This window comes from Rhyacophila brunnea, unplaced genomic scaffold (assembly GCF_057557595.1).
Source record: "Rhyacophila brunnea isolate RB1 unplaced genomic scaffold, BYU_Rbru_1.0 scaffold_16, whole genome shotgun sequence".
Lineage (NCBI taxonomy): Eukaryota > Metazoa > Arthropoda > Insecta > Trichoptera > Rhyacophilidae > Rhyacophila > Rhyacophila brunnea.
Window position 1 is genome coordinate 16,488,999 of NW_028232816.1, and position 22,602 is coordinate 16,511,600.

Sequence of the window (22,602 nt, forward strand, 5' to 3'; positions counted from 1 at the left end):
TATTAGTATTTAAAATTATTATTCATGGTAAATTTCAATTAATTTTAACAGTTTCTACATGTGCGTACGTTAAAATTACTTACGATATTGCATCCATATATAATATTTTAAACAGAACCCAACCAGCAGACCATAGAGATCGATTTCAGCAGATTTTGCTAACTGAAAATGTTCGTTTAAAGGTTCAAAATGTGCTACGGGATGGGAGTATCAGTCTGATAACATTTTAAATACCAAGAAAAATTTACACACTTTACGGACATTACACACTTTTTTCCCGTAGTGGCAGCTAACTGTGATAGCACATATCGTGACGATAATGTATTTGACGCATAAAAACCCTTGAATGTCACGGAGACAGTGAGATCTTTTCTTAAGTGAAAGATTTATTAGAATTTTGTGATAAAAAAAAACTTGCATGCCTTTTAATTATACAATATGCTCTAAAAATGCTAAAAAAAGAGTCCAAAATGGTGAAAACCTTCCAGTCACTCTAATACCCCATATTCCAAAGAGAGAATTTCACAAATATGATTTGACAAAATGTAAATTACATACACACATTTAACTTGACATTATTAAAATTATATATTTCCATAATTTATTTAAATGTAGTTTTCAAGCCCTTGTCGATCCATTTTGGTGCTGCAATCTGATAGCATGGCACTCGTTTAACGGTGATCACTTCATCTTCTGCAGACGATGCATTATAAAACCGTGATAACTCTTCAATCGCTTTGTCTTCCAGCTAAAATATAATAATAATTATAGATAGTATGATAAATTTGGTTATATACAAAACAATTGACAGTGAAAAAAAACAAAGCCAGCCTTGCCACTAAAGTATATTTATTACCCCCACAGCAACTGAGTCTCCCAAAATACATATTCATTTTTTACATTGTAATAAATTATGAATGAATGAATTTATCTAAATTTGAGAGACTGCGAATCCATGATGACAAGAAACTGTCAATACATACATAGTAACAACTTATTAGGCACTCTCGGTGTTGCCGACTTCCATTGACAGAAATATGCCAGGAGGGCAATTCACGAATGAGGCACTGCAAAACACGTCACCAAACCGCTTTAACTGAAGTACGTAAAATTTTTAGTTTTACAGGAGATATTGTGTGAGCTTCGAACGAAATGGATACCAGATATCTAAGTGCGAGTGAGAAAGCATTCAGCATGCTTATACCTCATGTCCATGCGTTAGAGTAAGATAGAAAGTAAACATGTCATGACGGAACTCTTCTGAATTTCATGGAAATTAAATAACATTTTTATCCATTTTGGTAATGACTTCATATTTAATCAGTACTTACCGTTAACGTTGCATGATTAAACCATTCATTGTTGAAGTACGTAGCCAATTAATCTTTAAACAAGCTAGTTACGTCTCCAATATAACAATATTACAACACGGAATTTCCGTTGTATTTTGCAAACAAACATGTGTGTTTCTGTATTACAAAATCACAATAAATATTTAAATGAGAATTTAAACACAAAATAATAATTTCAGCGGTAATAGTTATTGTAAAAGATACAAAAAAATAGAATAACAGCCTGTTCACTACGTACGAATTTCTGACGTTTAATAATATGTCAAAGTCAAACGGAGAGTTGCTAGCGTCTCTACCGCCAAAGCGTGTATACTTCAATTGCATACTGTACTCGACACTACTGGCTGACTTTTAATATACTTCGTTGAAGTAGGCTTGCGCTTACGTTGCGCAACCGGTCATGGTGCTTCATTCGTGAATCGCCCTCCAGATAGGGTAATAAAATACGTTAGTTAGCAGGAAAAAATGCTAGATTTTTCTATAATTAAAAAAAATGTCTACTGAAAGATACACTTAAAAAAATGAGTTATAATTTTGTACATTGTTTTGCGAGAACAAAATATATTGAAGATGAATTGTTTTTTTTTCGCAACAATAAATTATCTGTCATATAACCAGAAATTAATCAGGTGCGAAATGTGGCCATCACTTAAATATTGTACATTTAATTTATTGGTAAAATATTATACGGTACCAAACGGCAGCATGTTGATTTTCAAGAAAATTGGTGTTTCAGTGGCAACACTGGGTACACTGAATACAATTCAACAAAATTTGTTTCCATTTCAATATCTAATTCACCTTTTACACCATTCATAAGACTACAAAGATGAAACAATAGCACCGTGTGGAATATTATTGTCATAGTGTCAAGCAAACATGAGATTTTTGTTTCATCAAGAAATGATCTTGTGAATTTATTCCTGAAGATAAATGTGGGGAAATTTAGCAATCGTACATAAAAAATTACAAAAAAACAATATGCTCAAACAATCATCCGGTTTCAATATACAAAAATTATAATAATTTTATACCTGAGTCAGTGCCAAGGGTTTCGTCATCATTTTGCATAAATTTTCCTTCTGCTTTCGCTCGTCCTCCAAAATGTCGCAGAAACTTTTGTTTTTCTCCTTCATGGGAATAGGGGCCGTGTCGATCTTCTGCCAGGGGTTCTTGGCTTGCGGACTCACAACAGGTTCGGGTTCAAAATTAACTCCCTTCTTCATATTCAACTTGTCCAATTGCTCGGCCAAATTCAAAGGGTCTTTATTCTCCAGAGCCATCTTCTTCCGCTGCTTTTGGGACATCTTAGTATTGACGACGGTTATATTGAGCGTAGTCTGCGGACTTCTACCCACGCCATCGTTGAATGAGTCTTGCGGCGACATGTTGCCGGCGTCCCAAACAGAAATCGGAGACGACAAAGTCGGATATGATCCGTTACATTTGGAGACGGGGCTCTGAGACAGCGGACTGCTCGCAGATAGACTGCGATCGTATGAAAACTTATCCTGCTTTACGAGTTTCGTAAACGATTCCGGAGCGTCATCCAAAATATTCGCATTCTCTTTCACGATATTGATGGCCTTTAATCTTGCCTGAATAACTTTTTGCTGTTTTTGTTGGGTATTTAGAACTTTCACCCATCCCTCTTTCTGGTCGGATATTTTGCTTAATGAGAGGGTCACATCTTCATTTTTTTCTGGAGATAAATCCAATGAAGTGATGGAACTCACCGATTCATTCCTTCTCCTACATTTTTCATTCTCAGTGAAACTTATCCTTCGTGGTCGGGATTTTTTCTTCCCGCTGCCGGATGAGCTGCTCTTTTTCGAATCGTCCAATATTTCTTCATCAAATTCAGCGTCCAAATTAACCGGAAAACTGTCGGAGCATGACATAATTATTTCATCAGAAGTGGCGTCGGAAAACGGTGTTATAACTCTATTTGACATGACCGGATTGAATGAGCAATGAAACTTTGTCAATTCCTCTAAAAGTTCAGGCGACAGCGTCTCCAATGATTTGCTATCGAGAATGCTGGCTAAATTCAATGAAATATATTCCATGCAGCAGTTTTTCAACTGTGGACAGTTGTAGGTGCATGCCAGTTGGAATATTTCCGTCACGTTTTTCAACGTCAGCATATTCGCAAAAGCCACCTCACACATTTCACGCAGTCGCGAAATGAATAGTTGATCAGACAACACCAGCATATTGCAGAGGAATTCAAAGTCATCAGATTCTTTCAGCTCTGGACATTCGTCAGTATATAAGAAAACTATAATAGCACTCAGCATATTGTAACTGATCGGCATTGAAATCGTAGAGTTGGCTGTGCTCTAAAAAAGATAAATTCCAAAACACGTTAGAATGTTTCTCAAAATTAGATAATCATAATCGGATAACAAAAACGTTAGATTTAAATTTATGTATATAATATTGTGAACTTTACAAATTATAAATTTAAAATACATGCAGTATTAGAAAAACAGTATAAAGAGTAAATATTTAATACAAAAATTATAAAATATTATATACATGGAAATACACCGAATGAGCTGACCCTATTTTAAGAATTCATACCACCACCAATACTTATCCTCACGTAGATGGAATATATTAACATATGAAACGATTTGGTTGAACAGTTATAAGTTGCGTATAAGTCAGAAAAAATATGTAGGTACATTAATTACCTCAGTCCAGCTGTGAGCAAACATGCCATTGAAGTAATCTAATCTGGCGGCGAGAATGCACTTATGAGCCTTTATGATGGTTCCATCGGCGCATTTAATGTTTGTGTCCCACAACTCAGTATGTTCAAGTCTGTTCAGACAATATTTCGACTCTTTGTATTTGTTCTTCGAATCCTTCAGAATGATTTGGCCATTGTGACAGCTGAAAACAATTGAATTTAATGCAACTAACATTAGGACGAAATTAAGTTTTATAATACAGTCAAAGAGTGACAAGTTGATATTAAAAAGAAATAATGGTCCGGTTAACTCCCGAAAGCGTGTTTACACGCCATAATTACACCAATTCCTACGTTAATTACTACCAATTAACTAATTGCGGCATAGAAAGGATTAAAAGAGATTAATATAGGTGGAGATTGTTTACAATGTCGATAGACTAAAGAAATAATAAAAAAGAAAAAAGAGGATTCTCAGTCAGGTCTTATTGAGACCAGAGGAGAATAAATTTACTATTAAGATAAACAACACATTTATATTTAATAAACTATTTTTTTTATGCAATGAATGCAAGTGCGGTATAACAAAAATTTGGAGAGATCCTGACACCGGTCAATAATAATTAAGGTAATTATTAATACTTTGATTTAAAAATTTGAAATTTAGAAAACGCTTCATTTAGAATTGTAAAAACTTACTTAACTTCATCACAATTAGATGGGACACACATAGCTTAGTGGTTAGAGCATGTACGCGTGAATCCCAGGGAACACAAGTTGGAATCGCGCTAGGTGTCATATTTTTTATTTTTTTGAAAAAAGATATTTTCTAATTTTTAATGGTTAGAAATGTATATTTAGACATATTCTTTGGAAAATTATAGAAGTGCTTACGCATATTTGTCCAGCATTTTGTAAAGTCCTGTAACGCTGAGCCTCTTAGCGGCTTCCTGCAGCAGCCTGACGGGATCGTAAAACTCTTTGTCCTTTCCAGCTTCGGCTTTGTTCAATCGTTCCTTTTCTTTTTTGCTGTTTTCTTTCTTGGTGCTTTTAATTTTTTTCTGGTTAACTTCAAATGCAGACAATTCTAAAATAAAATTATTTGTCAGTGCATCAGAATCAACGTTCAATATTTACACCAGAGCCATATTGAGAACATTTAACGGCCCAGACAAATTGTGATTGGGGACCCCCATATAAAGGTTTTTAAAAGTAGGGAAAATAAATAGTATTCAGCAAAAAAATTGTATATTATTCACATATCAGAGGAGAAATGTCAGTCATACTTATATGATTTCATTTAACTAATAAATTACGGATTGTATTGGTTAGTTTTTTAAATTTAATTAAACTTTGCTTAGATCAAACCATAATTGTAGTAGACGTAGGCTGTGGAGATCCGACAAAAATAATGCACAATTTGTCAGTCACACTTATTGGTTTTTATTGAACAAAGAATTCAAATTGCCATTTTTTTTTTAATTCGATAATTTCTGCCCAAACTATAATAGATATAAAAAATTCTTCTATCCATAAAATACGTTAAATTATGTATGATTTAATGGCATATTTTATAGACAGAACAATATTTTTATCTAATGTCTATTATGGTTTGCTTTAGGCAGGGTTTAATTGAATTTTAAAATCTAACCAATATGACTACAACCTACAATTTGTATTACTAGTTCAATGCAAACAAATAAGTATGACTGGCAAAGATTAATTTGCATTATTTATGTCAGATCTCCACAGCCTACCTCCACCCTTCGCCACTGTCACATTATTACATAATATTCTACGTACAAAAACAAAGCATTATTTTAGGGTAAGTAAGAGTCTGTGGAGGCCCATATGATCCTATTAGGATCGGACAAGAGAGTAATCACAAAAATAAAATTAAAAATCTGTACCAAAAATATTACAATTTACAATCAATAATTGCAAATGAATTAAGTCATCGCTGACTGTAAATATTATAACTGTAACAATAGTCACCTCCAAGATTTTCTTGAGCATCCATCACAAGATCTATGTTTCCGTTTGCCATTTTCTTATTCAATTCATTTTTGTCATTGTTCGTTTCGATCTTAATCTTAATATTGCACGGTCCCAGCGTGCTCAGGTCGCATTCGCCGGTGTAAAGATATTTGAGAAGCTGTTTAAAAATCAGTGGATGAATATTGTTCACAGGGATGGTCAATTTATCGGAGGTCGCTCCGACGTCGCTGATTATTTCAGAAGATTGCGGATAACAGAGCTTGGCAAAATATTCACTGCCCGATGAAATAATGAAGCGATGGGCAGGATACAGTTGATTGTCAACCTGCGAATGAGAACAGTAAAAATATACAATTAAATTACATTCGAATGACTGAAAGTTATATTAATGTCACTTCGCTATTTCTAGTGTGAGTAATATGCTAGCTTGCTTTATTCTTATCGGATTTCAATGTATCTGATCTCGTGACAGTAGAAACCAGGCTCTACTTTTTGACAAAATCATAGACAACTGATTATTGTAAGTCATCATAAAAAATTCACAAAAGTCTTACATATAATATGTAATTTCAGATTTAAATGAATCGTTTTGTTCTTCATATACATTATAATGGAATAATATCTGAAATAAAAATGAAGTCAGTTTCACTGTTAATTCTTTCAAATAATTGAAATATGCACATTGCAGTAGTCGTGTAAAAACTTCAGTCGTCTATGGTCTTATCAAAAAGTAAAAGTTGTGAAAGATATGTGCATCAGTCCCCAGGTTTTTTATATAACAATCAGTTTTTTTTTCTCATTCTAACTCATAAAACCTATTACTGCATCATCACTCTTCTTAGAAAGTGGAGTAGTACACAGGGTAAAACACATATTATTTCTGTTGATAACCAACAATGTCTCCGGGCCAAGAAATACTGGAAAATCTTCCAGTTGACTTCAACTCGCTCCAATTTGCCCTGGATGCAACTAAATAAGAAGCTCTAATCAATGACTAAACTGACTAATAATAGACTAAATGACTGAATAATAGATTCATTTCCATGGTTGACTACATAATATTATATATTCAATTTCATTTTGAATCCTATTAATTATAATATAATTATACTCAAACAAACCTTTAATACAACATCATGTAACAGATCATACTCGCTTGCCTCTTCTAGCAGAGCCGATAGGTTAGCTGTCATTTGAGAGGATGTTACTTGCGGCAATTCCAATAGACCACAATTTGGCGACACCTAAATGAAATTAAATTATTCAAAATTCATCACATTGCCAACTGGAATAAAATTTATTAATTGAGCCGACGTTTACATAGTAGACTCCATTATAATGGTTTTGAAACAAAGTTTGTTTTGTTAGGCCCTCCTCCCACGGCGCAACTGAAATCTGACAGAACTGGTTTGTGAAGGAACTCATAAACTGGCCAATGTGATGCTTCGCACACGGCGCTACTGAAACCACTTGAAATAATAATCACATAACCTCAAACTGTCAAACTGAACCATCAGCTGTTTTGTACAAAAACCGACAACACGCACGCTGCTGCGTTCATTCGAATAGAATTAAGTTATTTCAATTTTGCTTATCTTGTACTTTTTACGTTTTGGGTTGGTAATGATTTTTATAGCATGACACATGTTCGCAGTGCGACCAATTTTGGTAAGAAAATATGATTTTTCACCGAATCTAATGATGTTGGTACCACTGTTTTTCGGTGACTGGAAACTTCAGAGACCGCGCGACTAGCATGTCGCGTCTCTTCGCGGCCGTTTTGAAGCTGAGAGATTCCAGACTCGCCGTCAGCGAGCCGCCATTGAAATACATTAGCTAGATACTGGCTGGAATTTTAATTTCAGTTCCGTCGGACTTCAGTTGCGCCGTGGGAGGATGGCCTAAATTTTATTTTAATTGTATCATTTACGTTGACAGTAGTTTCTAACTATAAACACATCTTCAAATTATATCCCTGCATTTGCCTGTTTCTTCTCAATACAGCTCTCTGACATTTCAGCTGGAATTTGGAAGTTGCCTTAAATCCCACATTGTAAACAGCCCAATAATATTGCTGATTGATAGTTGGAAGCTTTGTCCTATTTTTAACATGAAAAATTGTAAATCCATGTAGCTTAAAATAGCTCAAGATTGACCAGTCAATTTCAAATACCGGTCTTTCACTACTGCAATGAAACACCATCAGTGGATAATGGAAACTACTGTACGACAACATTATTTAGGCAACAACAGGAAGTCGCTCTTATCGCGTATAGAATATTTCACAGTGTTGTCATTTTTTGAGAAAACATATCCCGCGAAATTAGGTTTTAAGTTTATATCAATTCTATTATCAGTAAGTTTATAAGTACATTAATTTATAAGTCTAATTATTGTTCAATAAATATCAATAGAATTTTTTTTTCAAATAATTTCACCTCTTAATTATTACTATTATATTAGGTTAATTATTACAGTGTAATTATTGAATTTGGAAGGAAATGTATCATTGAACCCACATTAACTGATAATATTGCTGCAAGTATTTATTAATTAAATAACTAGAACACAAATTATGAGTAAAAAAGTAGAAGTGAAAGATATAACATATTCAATATTATATTGATGACCCAATCACATGTTTTATAATTTACAAATGATGTCTTTATATCGTATTTTTAGTAAAATTGTTGTAGAAACACATACTGTGAAAATAATTTTCTATAAATTAAATTATATCCACCTTACATAAATTTTAAAACAATATGTACCTACTTATCGGTTTAAAAATTAGGAAAAAATAGGACAATTCATTAACTAACTAATGATCATTTATACTTAATTATTATACGTCTAAAAATATTAATAAAATAGATTACGATACACATAACTTTATAATATACAAACATAATTTCCAGTATTTGGGGAAATATTTCTAGTATTACAACACTGAATTTTGACATACCTGACATGACAGGAACCCGTAAAATGGGCTTGTTGAAAGTATTGTATAGGCTCACCTTTTAAATACGACTCTTTTTCTTCTTCGCAATAAATCAAAAGTTTACTGATAATAATTCGAACATCATTTCGTATTGTGTTAGACATCTTTTGAATATAAAAAGCTTCAAATTACGTAAATTGATGGATGCGTCCAATACGAAGTGTCAAAAATGTAATGAAAAATTTGGGGGCGTTCCTAATTTGAAACCGGAAGTTCGATTAGCTGTACGTAGTTCACAGATTTGCCACGTAGCCAAGATGAAGTTGCCGGACAATATACATAGTAGTATGTACAATGCACTAAATTTGAGCGACACAGCGTAGAGCTAAATGTACCCTGGCATCGACAGAGCTTGACGTAATTGAAAAGTGGGTCAAAGCAATAAACTCTCATTGTAGTGCAGAGACAAAATAACAGCAGGTCGCAGTGTAAGCCTCGGCATAATTAGATTTAAAAAAACATATCTGGATCAAAACAAAGTAATTAAACATCCTACTTTCATTATTATTATTAATCAATTAAAGGTTTAATATTTTCCTAACCTGTAACACGGCAAAGTTATTTCCTTTCCTGTCGCCACATATATCAACAGCTCTGTGTATATTAGGCAAGCGCTTCAATTTAATGACAATACAATCGTCCTTATCGATGAATTTGTGCAGTTCATTTTTGGTCTGGTTGTTTGAATTGGTTTTTGTGGAGAACGATGACTGGTCTGGCGAAACAACAGGAGTTTTAGTGATGCGAATTTTCTTCGGCATCACCACACCGTGGAAAGCTTCTCCGTCCTTGCTCGTGATCATGATTGAGTCTCTGGTAAGGGCTGTCTCCATAACAACTACCGGTCGATTCATAGAAAAAATGCACCTGAAAATATATATATATATATGTGGCTGTCATCGGACCCAGATCTCAATTATAATATAATTTATTAAATATTCATTTTTCACATACAGTCAGTACCTATATATAATATGATTTCGTAATGTTATGAGATATCGGATTTGCAATTTCATAACATTATTCCATAATAATTTCAAAATATTATTTCACAATGCGGCCAGTTAATAAATAGCGGGTCAGAATCGATTGGACATCTCACTCGATTACAAGTTTCCGTTAAAGCAAGATCGCATCGAATTGCCATTATATTTATTATATTGCATCGATTGTACCCTTGTAGTTATTTTAAACAGTAAATAAATTCTCGCCTCCTCCATCGTCATGAACAACTGCTACCGTATTTTATCTGCAATACCTATCCGCCGCCAAACCAAATAATATCTACAATATATAGAAATGAGTAATTTTAAGACCACCTAGCGTTGGTGAAAAACGAACTGCTTAGAAACAGCACACCGAAACACACGCCATTATTATTACGTAAATCCAATAAGAGTCAAACAGCAATCAACCGACAATTTAGCTGTAAAGCTTTCAGCGAATATTGGGTTGTGTATAATATAGTTTAAAATTACCTCATTAGCTGGTTAGTCTTGTCTTGCCAAAGATGAATGTTTCCACAAGTGGTGAGCACAAGTACGGAGAGTTGTTTCTGGTAATCTGTTAACTTATCACCACCCACGACTTCTCCTCCGATAACTTCCACTTTCTTCATATTGCGTATTCTGTAAAAAAAAAAAATTATCAAGTTGACAACACATTTTTGTGATTCTCTGACAATTACTTAAGTGGAACAACTTAACAAATTACATAGGGTGAATTGAATTATTGTTACCGTCATTATTTCCGACTGTACTTAAGTGAAGACTATTGTATAGTTTTCTCTCGCTTGGCGTCGTTCTAACTACGTCACATTTTTTGCCAAAAACTATCGAACTTCACACTATGTGGTATGTTTATAACAAAATCTCATGTATAAAATTACTGAGATGTAATGTCACCATTGAAATTAGTATCTTAGGTCACAAAATACATATATTCGAAATGTATAAGCACTGAACTATCGGATATGTATTGAAATAGTATTAAAAAAACTGTTGGATGACACAGAATCTTGAAGCACTACAGTAAAACCTCATTAATATCAATTCCATAGGACCGAAATATGAAATGTATGGGGGAAAAATATTACAATTTTGACAAAAAAAAAATTTGATCTTAGATGTGCCTACGAAATTTCTGATTCCATGTGTGTTAATAGGTCATAAAATGTCAGGATTATTTATATTACCTTCTTAAAATAAGTAATTTATGTTTTTAGAAAAATCTATCACAATTTTCAATGACTGGCTCATTAAATAGTGTACTTTATTATGATTTATTGAATATTTTTATATGCCAGGACTCTGAAATCATTTCGAATTAAAGGTATGGTTGTATATGAAAATAATGTTGAAGGGACTTTTTTTTCGCGAAAATTTCGAATTACGGCGAATGTCGATTATCAGTGTTCTTATTAACGAGGTTTTACTGTAAATGATGACTATATATGGAAAATGAAGAAGTATTACAATAATAGGAAAATCAATAATTGTTTGGACATGAATTATCAATGTTTGACAAATTATACCTGGAAGCCAATCTTCTGCACTGGAATTGATGTAAAAGGTAAACGTCTCCTCTGCTGGTGGAAACCACAGTCGCTCCGTCGCTGACTGCTACATGCTCAATCACATACTCGTCCTGGCCATTACCTAGTTTGGCCACCTAGGATGAATTATTTGCAATGTTTTAAAATGTGTACAGATAATAATAATATTGTTAGTTACCTATATAAAAGTAGACTTGAAAAACAAAAAAAAACATTGTATTAGAAAAAAGGTGATATAAAGTGAATGGTTCAATAATCTATTCCAAGATTAATCTCTAGTGAAATACAATAAATTGCAACATTTTGAGAGACTATGTGATGCATTTTTTCATACATTTGATTGTAATTATAATAGTACTACAAAAATATGCTTGCACTCAAAAAAAAATTTGAATGAATATTTTTATACAAGCACGAAAATAACAATATGAAACAGCCATCAGAAAGAACTTAGGATCGATGATAACAGATGGAGATCTTGCTTACTTATTGAACAGCAATACCAAATACTATTGAATGTTTTTATTGTTGCCATAGTAACCGATACAATATGGATACAATAATAAACAAACAGAAAATTATTACATTCTGATGTGAAATGGATGTGAACTTTGCCATTTGCAATTTTCTTTGATAGCTCAATGTAACTTTGTAGTATTTTGTAAAATCTGTGAGTTGTCATGAGTACTGAATTAATTATTGAAGTAGTATTATGAAAGGAATCCACCAGCAATTACCTTTTTGGGTATAAGAATAGTGCTCCCATCGGCCTTTGGATGGCCTAGCTGTCCGCCATTGAGGCCCCACGTGTAGAGTCCCTTGTCGTTGAAAGCTGCCGAATGATAACGACCCGCGCGTACCCCTCGAGCCCCCGTCACCTTCACTTTGACGGGGCGGGGAGAGAGTTGAGAGGCTGGCGGTGGAACCTGGCCCAGTTGATGGTGTGCGTTTAAACCGCATGAATAAATCTGTTGGAAATTTCATTCAGACGTTAGTTTCATTTGACAATCATATTGTTACCATTACCATGTCAGAATAGGCACTTAAAAAGGCATTCACATCACTGGAAGCATCAGGCGAAAGAACAGGCATACAAATAAATAAGATAATATTTTGACATGTGAGGTAACATTAAATATATATATTATATTAAGAATATAAGTCTCAAGACCAAATAAATTATGACAATGGATAAAAAAATATGAAATTTTTGATACTGCTAAAATCCAACGCTTTTCTATTGGTTCACAGAACATTGTCAGCAAGAACAATTGAACTGCAAACGAAATACATTAATTCCAGGATGTTTTAGCCATTTTTTGATGTGGCTGTATCGGTGTACCAAGAAGATATCCTGGGCAGATCATATTACCATTGAGGAGGTTTTAAGATGAGTCAATAAGCCTAGAGAGCCTATACCTGTTATCGAGTGCAGGAAACCTGTATACCTTAGCCATATTTCCTGCAATAAGAAGTATGATTTACTCTGACTCATAATGCACAGAGAGGGTGAGATTCGAAGGACATAGAAGACAATTATCTTGGCTAAGAGATCTCTGTAACAGGCTCAATCAGGAAACTGATACGACTGGCCCAGAATAGGGAAGTGTACTGCAATTTGGTCGCCTACCTTCAATAGAAGACGGCACCAATACTAAAAACAGGGAGAAAATGAAAAATCTACTGCTGTAACTAATTATATTGTCGAAAATGTTATATTTTTAAACTGGTTATTGATTCTCTTCAATATCACAGTGTATACATACATAATAGTGTTTTTAAGAAGCTCGTCGGCGCATGCAATTGTCCACTTGGTAAATTGTCAGAGAACGCTTGCTTCGCAGATCACGAATTATAAATCAATCAATTATTATCATGACAACTTACAGCTCCCGATTGCATGAGAAATAGTGTATGGTCACGACCAACAGCCACTTCTGTGCATCGCTCTGGCAACACCAAAGAAGTTGGCAGGACACAAGTATCGCCACGTGCTACACCCAGCCGGCCTCCCTCTCCGTGTCCGCAAGCCCACACTCCACCCGATGTACTGACAAACACGCTGTGGAACTTACTCAGGCATACCTGAAAAGATACCGGAAATCGCCGACAATGTTCTATATCGAGTCAAAAGGTCTTATAGATACTATGCACTGTATTACATTATTAACACAAGATTTGCAATTATATTTTGAGGTCGCGATCAGTAGTGATTTGCTAAAAAAAATATTCCAGAGCGCTGTAAATCTACATTCCAACTTTTCAGTAGCCACTGAGAATTTGCTGATACCCATAATATGAACATAAATAACTTTTTAGTAATTAAAAGATATGCAGGAACTTTTCGTAAATGATTTGAGTTCAATAAAAAGGCTCCAAAGAAAAATTGCGATAAAATATCTACATTATGAATTCTAACCCTATCGTCGCCCTAGTATTGGTTTTGTGATGCTCCATTTTTGGCGAAACTGACTTTTTAATGCAGTTTATTTTATTTTATATCTTCTTCTTGGTCGTACACTCATGGATGAGGATCGTGACCACATATGCATTTCGTCATCCTTTGAGCGACCAAGACTTTCCATCCTTTTCCGCTTCGCTCAGGGCAGAATGGATGGTGCCCCCCAGTCAGCTCTTTCACTTGGTCGCTCTAGCGCGCAGATGCTTTTCCTCTGCTTCGCCTTCCCTGGAGGCCACCCAAAACCACCAGTCTCTCCAGGTTGTCCGGTCTGCGCCTGACAATATGTCCAAAAAACTGCAGAATTTGTCTCAGACATATTGTCAAGAGACGTTCCTTTATCTTCAGTCTCTGGATGATTGGACTGGTTCATCCTGTGCTCCGTCCAAGAAATACGAAGCATTCGGCGCCAACACCACACCTCAAAGGCATCAATTGGTATAGTAATATCGAGAACACTGATGTTTGCACAAGCATCATTTTTGTGGCAATCAAATTTCCCCGATCCTTCCATATAGTGGTAAGACGTATCATCGCACCTTTTGCAATCTGTGTGCGCCTTCTTATTTCCGCTTCACATCCGCCCTTTCCACTGATGGTCGATCCCAGATATACAAACTCGTCGACTGTTTCGAGGTTTTGGAGTGTATTTGCTGTTGTTAGAAGGTTAGCCCGATCAATAACCATTAACTTGGTCTTATTCCTATTGATAAGGCCGTATATGCGACTCTCTTCCTCTACCCGGTCTAGCAGCTCTGTGAGTTCTCTTTCATCAGCAGCGATTAGTGTGGTATCATCTGCGAATCTTAAGTTGTTTATTTTCTGGCCACCAATTGTTATTCCGCTTTCCCAATGATCTAGGGCTCTTTGCATTCTATTCTCTCCATATATATAAACAAAGATATTTTTTCAAAAATGTCCAAGAAACCACGGTACAAAACAATCATTCGGTATTGGTTTGTCCAATGTCTGGATCAAACGGATTCTGCCCCCTCTACTACGTGCTTGGTCAATGGATCGCTTATCCTTTTCTAATTTTACTTTTAACCTTTTACTTTGCCTTTACTGACTACATCGTCATTACACATTTGAATACGTTATAATTTTTATATTAATTTTATGAGAATTTAAAGTGATCGCTGCTAAAATGCATTATCTGCTGTTAAATAAATACAAATTCTTCTTAATTTTTTTTTTTTTTTTCGACCATGTCCGATCCTGATAGGATCATATGGGCCTCCACAGAGTGGAAGTTTGTATTGACAGATTTTGTTTTTTTATGAGAAATGGATGTCAGCCACTTGCTCAACCTATTAGGTCCATACTCTGACACACACAAATTGAAAAACAATATGTGTACTTGCCAGACCCAGGATTCGAACCTGGGACCCACGGCTTTATAGTCCAACGCTTATGCCGCGCGGCCACGGTTTGTGTTTTAGTGTGGGTGTGGGTGTTGCAAAATATACCCACTAATAAAGGTTATCACCCGAAAGTGTTTTGACTATAATAACAAAAGGGAGGCTTGTGAATTTATAGTATTAGGTACAGGATGTTTTTACTGGAGTTTACTGCATTACTCTTTTAATATATTAATATAAAGTATCTCTCACTATGTCAAATAAATAAATATGAAAGACCTTCATACATTGAAATATAAGGTAATGAACTGTGTTTTTCGTCTCCTGAACATTTCACATATTGTCATTTTGGACAAACCAATACTAAGGCGACGCTATGTAAACAGACTACATAGACTCAAGTAAATGTTCATAGGATATTGTAGAATTTTCCAGTTTAAAATAATCAATGTTTGCAAGAGAAAAATAATTTGGGTCCTTGAGGTAATCTGTGCAATTGATATTGTATGGAAATGTTTAAGGTCGCACGTCATGATAATAAAGTTCCATAATAAAATCTGACCCATGCTCTGCCCCCACTTCACCATTGGTCGCAATGAACCATAGAGACTTACTTTTTCTAAGTTCTAATCAGATTGCTACGTTGTAATAACATAATAAAACAATGATATACCTGCTTGATGAAAATATTCTGTTTGGTAAACGTTGTCAACAGTTCAGGAAAGTTCCTTTGATGCTGTGAGCCAGTACCGGATGTGTAATTGGTGTTGGAGCCCCAAGCATAGACTTCGCACGGCATCTGCTTCGATAGTTCACAGCGCGGTGGCCGGTCAAGCATTGCATGGTCCACTGGACAATAATCGTCATAATCGAATATGGTGGTACTGGCTCCTGAAAATAATTAATCCCAACATGAAGAGTATTTATTCGTCTATATTCTGACCAACACGTCAGAGTGCTATAATTATGAATATTGAGAAGACGGAAACAAAGAGTGGGGACATAAAAGAGGGATGTAGGAAGATATTTAGTTTGTTAATAGCAGTAATGACCTGTCGATCACAATGTTGCACTTTACGTGATATTTTACAAATTTAATAAAGCCACATATCGTCGCTTAAGAAACAACACCGCAGAAGTCAATTAATTAAAATTTTCAGGGGCTAACAAAAACCGTCTCAAAAAAATGAAAATTGATACCTTTTAACTTATTTTTTTTGTGTTTAGTTAATACAAAAAAAAATAAGTTAAAAGGTATCAATTTTCAATTTTTTGAGACGGTTTTTGTTTGCCCGTGAAAATTTTAATTAATTGACTTCCACGGTGTTGTTTCTTAAGCGACGATATCTTCAATGGTAATATACGTTTAACTTACCAATTTTCATAAGAGCAACAGACGTGTGAATCTGTCCATAATAGACACTTCTATGAAGTGCCGTGTAGCCTGACTCGAGATCTCTTAAATCCAAATGAGACACGCCCTGTGGATTGCGAGGGTAACGCCGTGCCAGCCATTCAACAAGAGATCGCCGACCCCTCGAAGCAGCCATATGCAATAGAGAGCGACCCTGAAATAAATAAAATAATGCAAATTCTATTTGTAGTATAATTAAAATTACCTACTATTTAAAAATTGGGTAAATACGATAGGCGCTCCATATCTCAACAAAAAATTTGAAAGTCAGTCTTGGAAAACTGTAATTAATTATGTCTCAATAATTATTAGTTATTATTAAATTGTATGAAGGTATTTACAAACGAAGTGTGCTATGCTTTGAAATTATTCTTACCTCATAGTCGACATTATACAAATAAGCATGACATGTGGATTTGAAGAAACTGGCCAGAGCAGCATCTGTGACAGCACGTTTTGTGGTTGCAGAAACCAATTGGCTTCCATGATTTTTAGAATGGCAATACTTGGTGCACTCAAACTCCATCAAAACTTTAGAAGACGCCATTTTTAATGATGTACGGCTATTGAATATGACAATAGATACACTTAGATTAATATTTTACACAACCACTAAAGAAATATTATTATTAATGAATTGAGAAATTAATCTGCATTGCAAACTCACACGTTATTAATAAAAATGGTAACTTAAATATCAATGAAATCTAAACACTCTATTTTACAATATAAAAAACACTATACAAAATTTGTAAAAAGTCTGATAAAAACCCCCAACAGGGGGCCGTAATGTAGTTTAGATAGCCATGATTGGTTTTGGAACAAGCTGAAAACAAACAAAAAAAAATTATTACATTATTACACTTACATTGGAGGAAGAATAAGAACCCTAAGTGTAAGGCCTGAGTGGACAGCGTTCGGCGGGGCGTAAGTGGTGTGTGCAACTCAAACTTATAACCGTGTGTGAAATATTCGTAGACAATGTCTTTTACATCGATATAGATGTGACGCATACATACATGACGTATGATGGTGTTTGTGGCGCTTTTAAAAAAACGCTATTGTATAATGAGCCTAAGTGTAGGAACTCCGGCTAAATTTACCGAGAGCTTACCACGGAGAAACGTCAGATTTTTTTTAGTCAATACTTGAAAGAATCTAAACGCCACTTTTTGTGCATAGACAACCATGGCAAAACCGCTATTATAAGCGTAGACAATAAGTACGGTCACAGAGAACAGTGAAATATTTTAATAAACTTAATAATTAACAATACAATTATTACGTTGGCGACAATACCTACGTAATAAAATATGCAAGTTCCTATTTCTTTCGAGCGTTGGTTATATTTTGGCTTTTTTTTTTTAAAATAAAGCTACCTCTTTGTCAACCTTGTAAATGGCTAATTTTGAAACAATAATAATTAATGTCGTCTACGTAAGCCGACGACAAACGCGGTTGCAAGGCAGATACGTTTCATAGGACACTTATTTACATATTCCAAAGTTTTTTCGTTGGCCTTCAAGACAAGTAATAAGATAATAGTTATAATATATTGAGTTGTAGTCTACCCCTATGTTGAACGCATAACCGAGAAAATTAAGATTAAAAAAAATTACGAGGTAAGTTTGGTATATTTAATATGAATGATAACACGCTTCATGAATATTTATGATATGTATATTATGCCGAAACGTAAATTTTAAGTAGGAAAAGTGGCATTTTAATGAAAATCAGTGACGTTTAATTTCAATCAGTGTGAGCCGTTTTATCGAGGCTGTATTGACCGAACGTTTGTGGAAGCGAAATGTTTTCGTGGGGCTCATAAACTGGAGCCTGTTTTATTTATTATACATTTAATTAAATGAATACGGATACAGAATACTGACTATGGAAATATATTATAATCTTATAAGAACAATCACTAGGTAATCAAAGAGTAAATAAAAGCCATCCAAGCCATTTTCACTCGTATTTCTTATTTTATTGATAAAATTTGAGTCGGAATTATCTGAAATTATAACAATGTCATTTAGTTAACACGGCTCAATTTTATATAAAAAATACTGTTAACTATAACGTTATTTTGAAAAATGTTCCTTATTTTCGCATAACTATTTGCGTTTTTATACGAAGGTTTAAGGCTCGCACAAACCAACGCGAATATTCACCAAGTACCCCGTCAAAATATCCCGAAAAAAGCACCCGCCATCGGTACGGAAAGTCCGGTCAAAAGAGTCTCAAAAAAAGCCAACGCCGCTGTAATGCTCCCTACTTACCTGTTGTTAATGAACAAACGAAACATTTATTCACGCAGGAGATCTAAAGATACAATGAAAGCCATCAATTTGTCATATATTTGGCTATTTTTTGAGACTCTTTTGACCAGACCTTCCATATCGATGCGGATGCTTTTTCGGGATATTTTGACGGGGTAAATGCGAATGGATGGCAGTGTCAGTGACAAATTGTATCAATGATAATATAAAATTATATTGATAGATTTGAATGCTCGATACCGAAACGTCAAACAATCGCAGCAGTCCATATTGAACTTTGTAAGATAATAACTTAATTCCCTTCTGAAATCTGTGCGTCGCGTGCTCTTTCCCGTAAGCCAATACAAGCTTGATTGGCGAATATTCGCTGCGAATAATTCGCTTTGGTGTGTGGACCGCATTAAGCACGAATGTCTTTGTGTCAAAGGTTACTTTATAATTATTTAAATTTTATGAAATGCATTGGCGAACTCTATTATGCTATACTTACCAGTGGCGAAGGCTCCATACTAAGCGATTATTTAAAGCTTACCTTCTATTTTCAAGTATTTAATTTAAATAAATAAATATCTATATTGTAGGACATTGTAGGTTATAATAAAAATATTGATTGCCATCTATCGTCGTTATTTATAAGTAGAGCGTTTAATTTAGTAAAGTTTCGAATCAAAAATAAATGACGGAACGTCACAACGTGAGTGCTATTTTTTATACTATATTTCAACGATAATACAAGCCGAATTTTCTACCGCAATTCAGTTGCCAACTTCATGCACATCTGCGTTTTTGTTCCCGACTCGGAAGCGTAAACAGACAAGCTTATGCGCAATGTTGATTTGTTTATTGTCTATGCTTATCTTTAAAATCAAATAATAAATAATAAGGATGATTAAAAAAAATAATAACTATTGTGTTCGATCACATATAATTTATAAATTGTTATTAAAAATAAATATTGTATTAATTCGCGATTATTATTTAGGTTACTTCAGTCATAGACAAACATAACATGCTATTCACAGTTCATGTCATTTTGACATTTCAAAGCGGTGATAAAGGTTTATTTTATAATACAAAATTCAATGTTTCGTTCAATTCTGTGTTTTGAATGTGGATAAATTATCCCATTTTGTACCGAAATCATTCGCCAGTGCTTTAAATATATAAGTATTTATTAAATTGTGAAGTGTCCCGATAGAAAATGTGCGAACGATTGCATTTAAAAATTATCAAAGCTTGACCTTCCAAGGGTTCATTTACGTTTGAATACAGCAAAAAAACTTATATTAGACATTTTCACAACAATTTATATGATAAATATTTGTTTTTAACTGTCAGTTATACATTAAACAAACTTTTTTGTTGGCGATGCGTATTGTTTGGTAAAGAAAAGTATGCGTGGAATTCTACTGCCATAAGTGATTTAAATAATTTGACAAATTCAGCGGTGAAACCTATGACCAGTGTGTCGTTGTCATTAGTGTGCACCTATTCATCAGTAGTAATATCGTAAGTATTATCTTCTTATTTCCCGTAAGTTACCTGACAAGTGTGCTCTTTTTCTCTGATCTCCACAGCTTACCTCTTTCCAAAAGTCACCCTTCGCCACTGATACTTACTGATTTTTGAAAACTGCGCATTTTATTAATTTAAAATGTTTGAATTTTATACATTGTAAATGATTTTTATATTTGTACTTATTGTCTACACTTATAATAGCGGTTTTGCCATATAATAGCGGTTAAGCTGTCATAATATAGAGCCGGAACTCCTTTACGCTGTGGGTCCCTCTCTCATAAGAACCAACCTGAACTTTGTAAAAACAACAATGCGCTTAAGTCATTAAAACAATAAATGTTTGATTATTTCAGATATTTTTACTATGCACAATGAATCACAATAAAGGCACATTGATCATCATATTTAGATATAAATAAGTATTGTAAAGCTGTGTTTATCCAAAATGAATAGTTCTATTATTTGACGGGATCATTATTTCTGTAATAAAATATAGATCTTTATTCTGTGATCGGTTCTTCGGCACCACAAGCCATATTACTATTATTTTTAGATTTTAGAGGTGGACGATTAGGATAACCGTGAAAACATATTGTCACATCAATATGGCAGTGTGTTGAAGATTTGATGAGCAGCTTTCAAATATTCATCCAGTATACTCAAATAGTGCAATAATGCTACCAATAATGTAATAAACTGTAGATAATCGATTTGCTCGTTTTCGATTGGATTATCAAACAATATTCACATAAAACAGTTATTATAGAAGAAACATTAAAATTGACAATGCTAATGATAACAACTGAATCAAAAAAAAATAGGTGGTTTGTTTTTACACCCCGCCATACGAGAAGTAGAAGATAGATTTCTATGTATTATCTACACTTCCCTAAAATATTCCCTTTTCTATGCCCCTGTTGACATTCAAGTTGATTTTTATGACACATGTAGGTGCTCATAGTGTACGGGAGTACCCAGTCCCATAAACTTATCTGTATAGTGGACTAATGAGTCTAATGATGCCATATTGAATATGTCATTCTACTGTCAGATTCTGTTCAGTTATGCGATTGTGACTCTCCCATCAATTTTACAGATAAGTTTGTAGCACTATAAGTAGATCAATGCTAGTTTTTTTGTCAAATAAACTTAATATCATGCTGATATGGATTCAATTAAATAGGTATAGAGTATTTTTCAACAACTAGAACATCCAACATAGTTGTTTATAATTTGGTTTCCTTTACAATCCACTGGATGTTGTTAATATAATATATATTATTTAGAATGACTCTCCACCCCATTGGCTCATATATTTAAGTATCACCCTATATTTCTCAAAAAAATCTTTCAAAAACGTTAAATGCATAGATACTCACAGAAGTGCATTTAAATAGAAACGGTTTGACAAAATGTCATGTATAAGATTACATCATATTGAGTAAAATGTCAAAATATGCAATGTATTTTTACTAACCTTTAGGAGAACATATACATACTAACAAACGATGCCGACGAATAACTCAATGCATCCATAGTTTACGTGAGAGAAAGACAGTAGAATTTCATTAAACTACGAAGCAATTAAGCTATTATTATCGGTCACAAAACATCGGCGATGGCGACAGGACACCACAAAAGCGACAGCTGTCAAATTTTACAATTTACAATGATCATAGACACACATGTAATATTTACTCTATGGACTCAAGGTCGAACATTATCAGTGCAATTGTGACGTACCTATATTGTTATCAATGCAGCAATATGGAAGTGCAATTAAAATATTTTTCACCGTATTCAATAAATTGATTCCATATTTGTACATACATTAGAATAATTTTATTTTCAACATCTTTAGTTATCAAGTACCTAGGTACCTATGTTTTGAAATAGGCGTCTAATTTATTGTTTTTTACTAAAATGTATTAGGTGACTGCTATAGTAATGGGACAGCATTAGCTAT

At 34.2% G+C, this 22,602-nt stretch overlaps 1 protein-coding gene across 1 annotated transcript; it reads right to left on the reverse strand.

Moving 5' to 3' along the window:
* Window positions 1-293: 293 nt before the first annotated feature.
* Window positions 294-22,281, reverse strand: LOC147074465 (inhibitor of Bruton tyrosine kinase). Its single transcript, XM_085943397.1, has 15 exons — window positions 22,114-22,281; window positions 17,216-17,665; window positions 16,801-16,993; window positions 16,099-16,316; window positions 13,494-13,691; window positions 12,344-12,574; window positions 11,586-11,722; window positions 10,531-10,680; window positions 9,595-9,919; window positions 7,170-7,292; window positions 6,046-6,373; window positions 4,945-5,137; window positions 4,052-4,253; window positions 2,387-3,694; window positions 294-748 (listed from the first exon to the last, which is right to left on the reverse strand). Exons 2-15 carry the CDS (start codon window positions 17,384-17,386, stop codon window positions 602-604), a joined length of 3,924 nt encoding a protein of 1,307 aa, XP_085799523.1. The 5' UTR covers window positions 17,387-17,665; window positions 22,114-22,281; the 3' UTR covers window positions 294-601.
* Window positions 22,282-22,602: the final 321 nt, after the last annotated feature.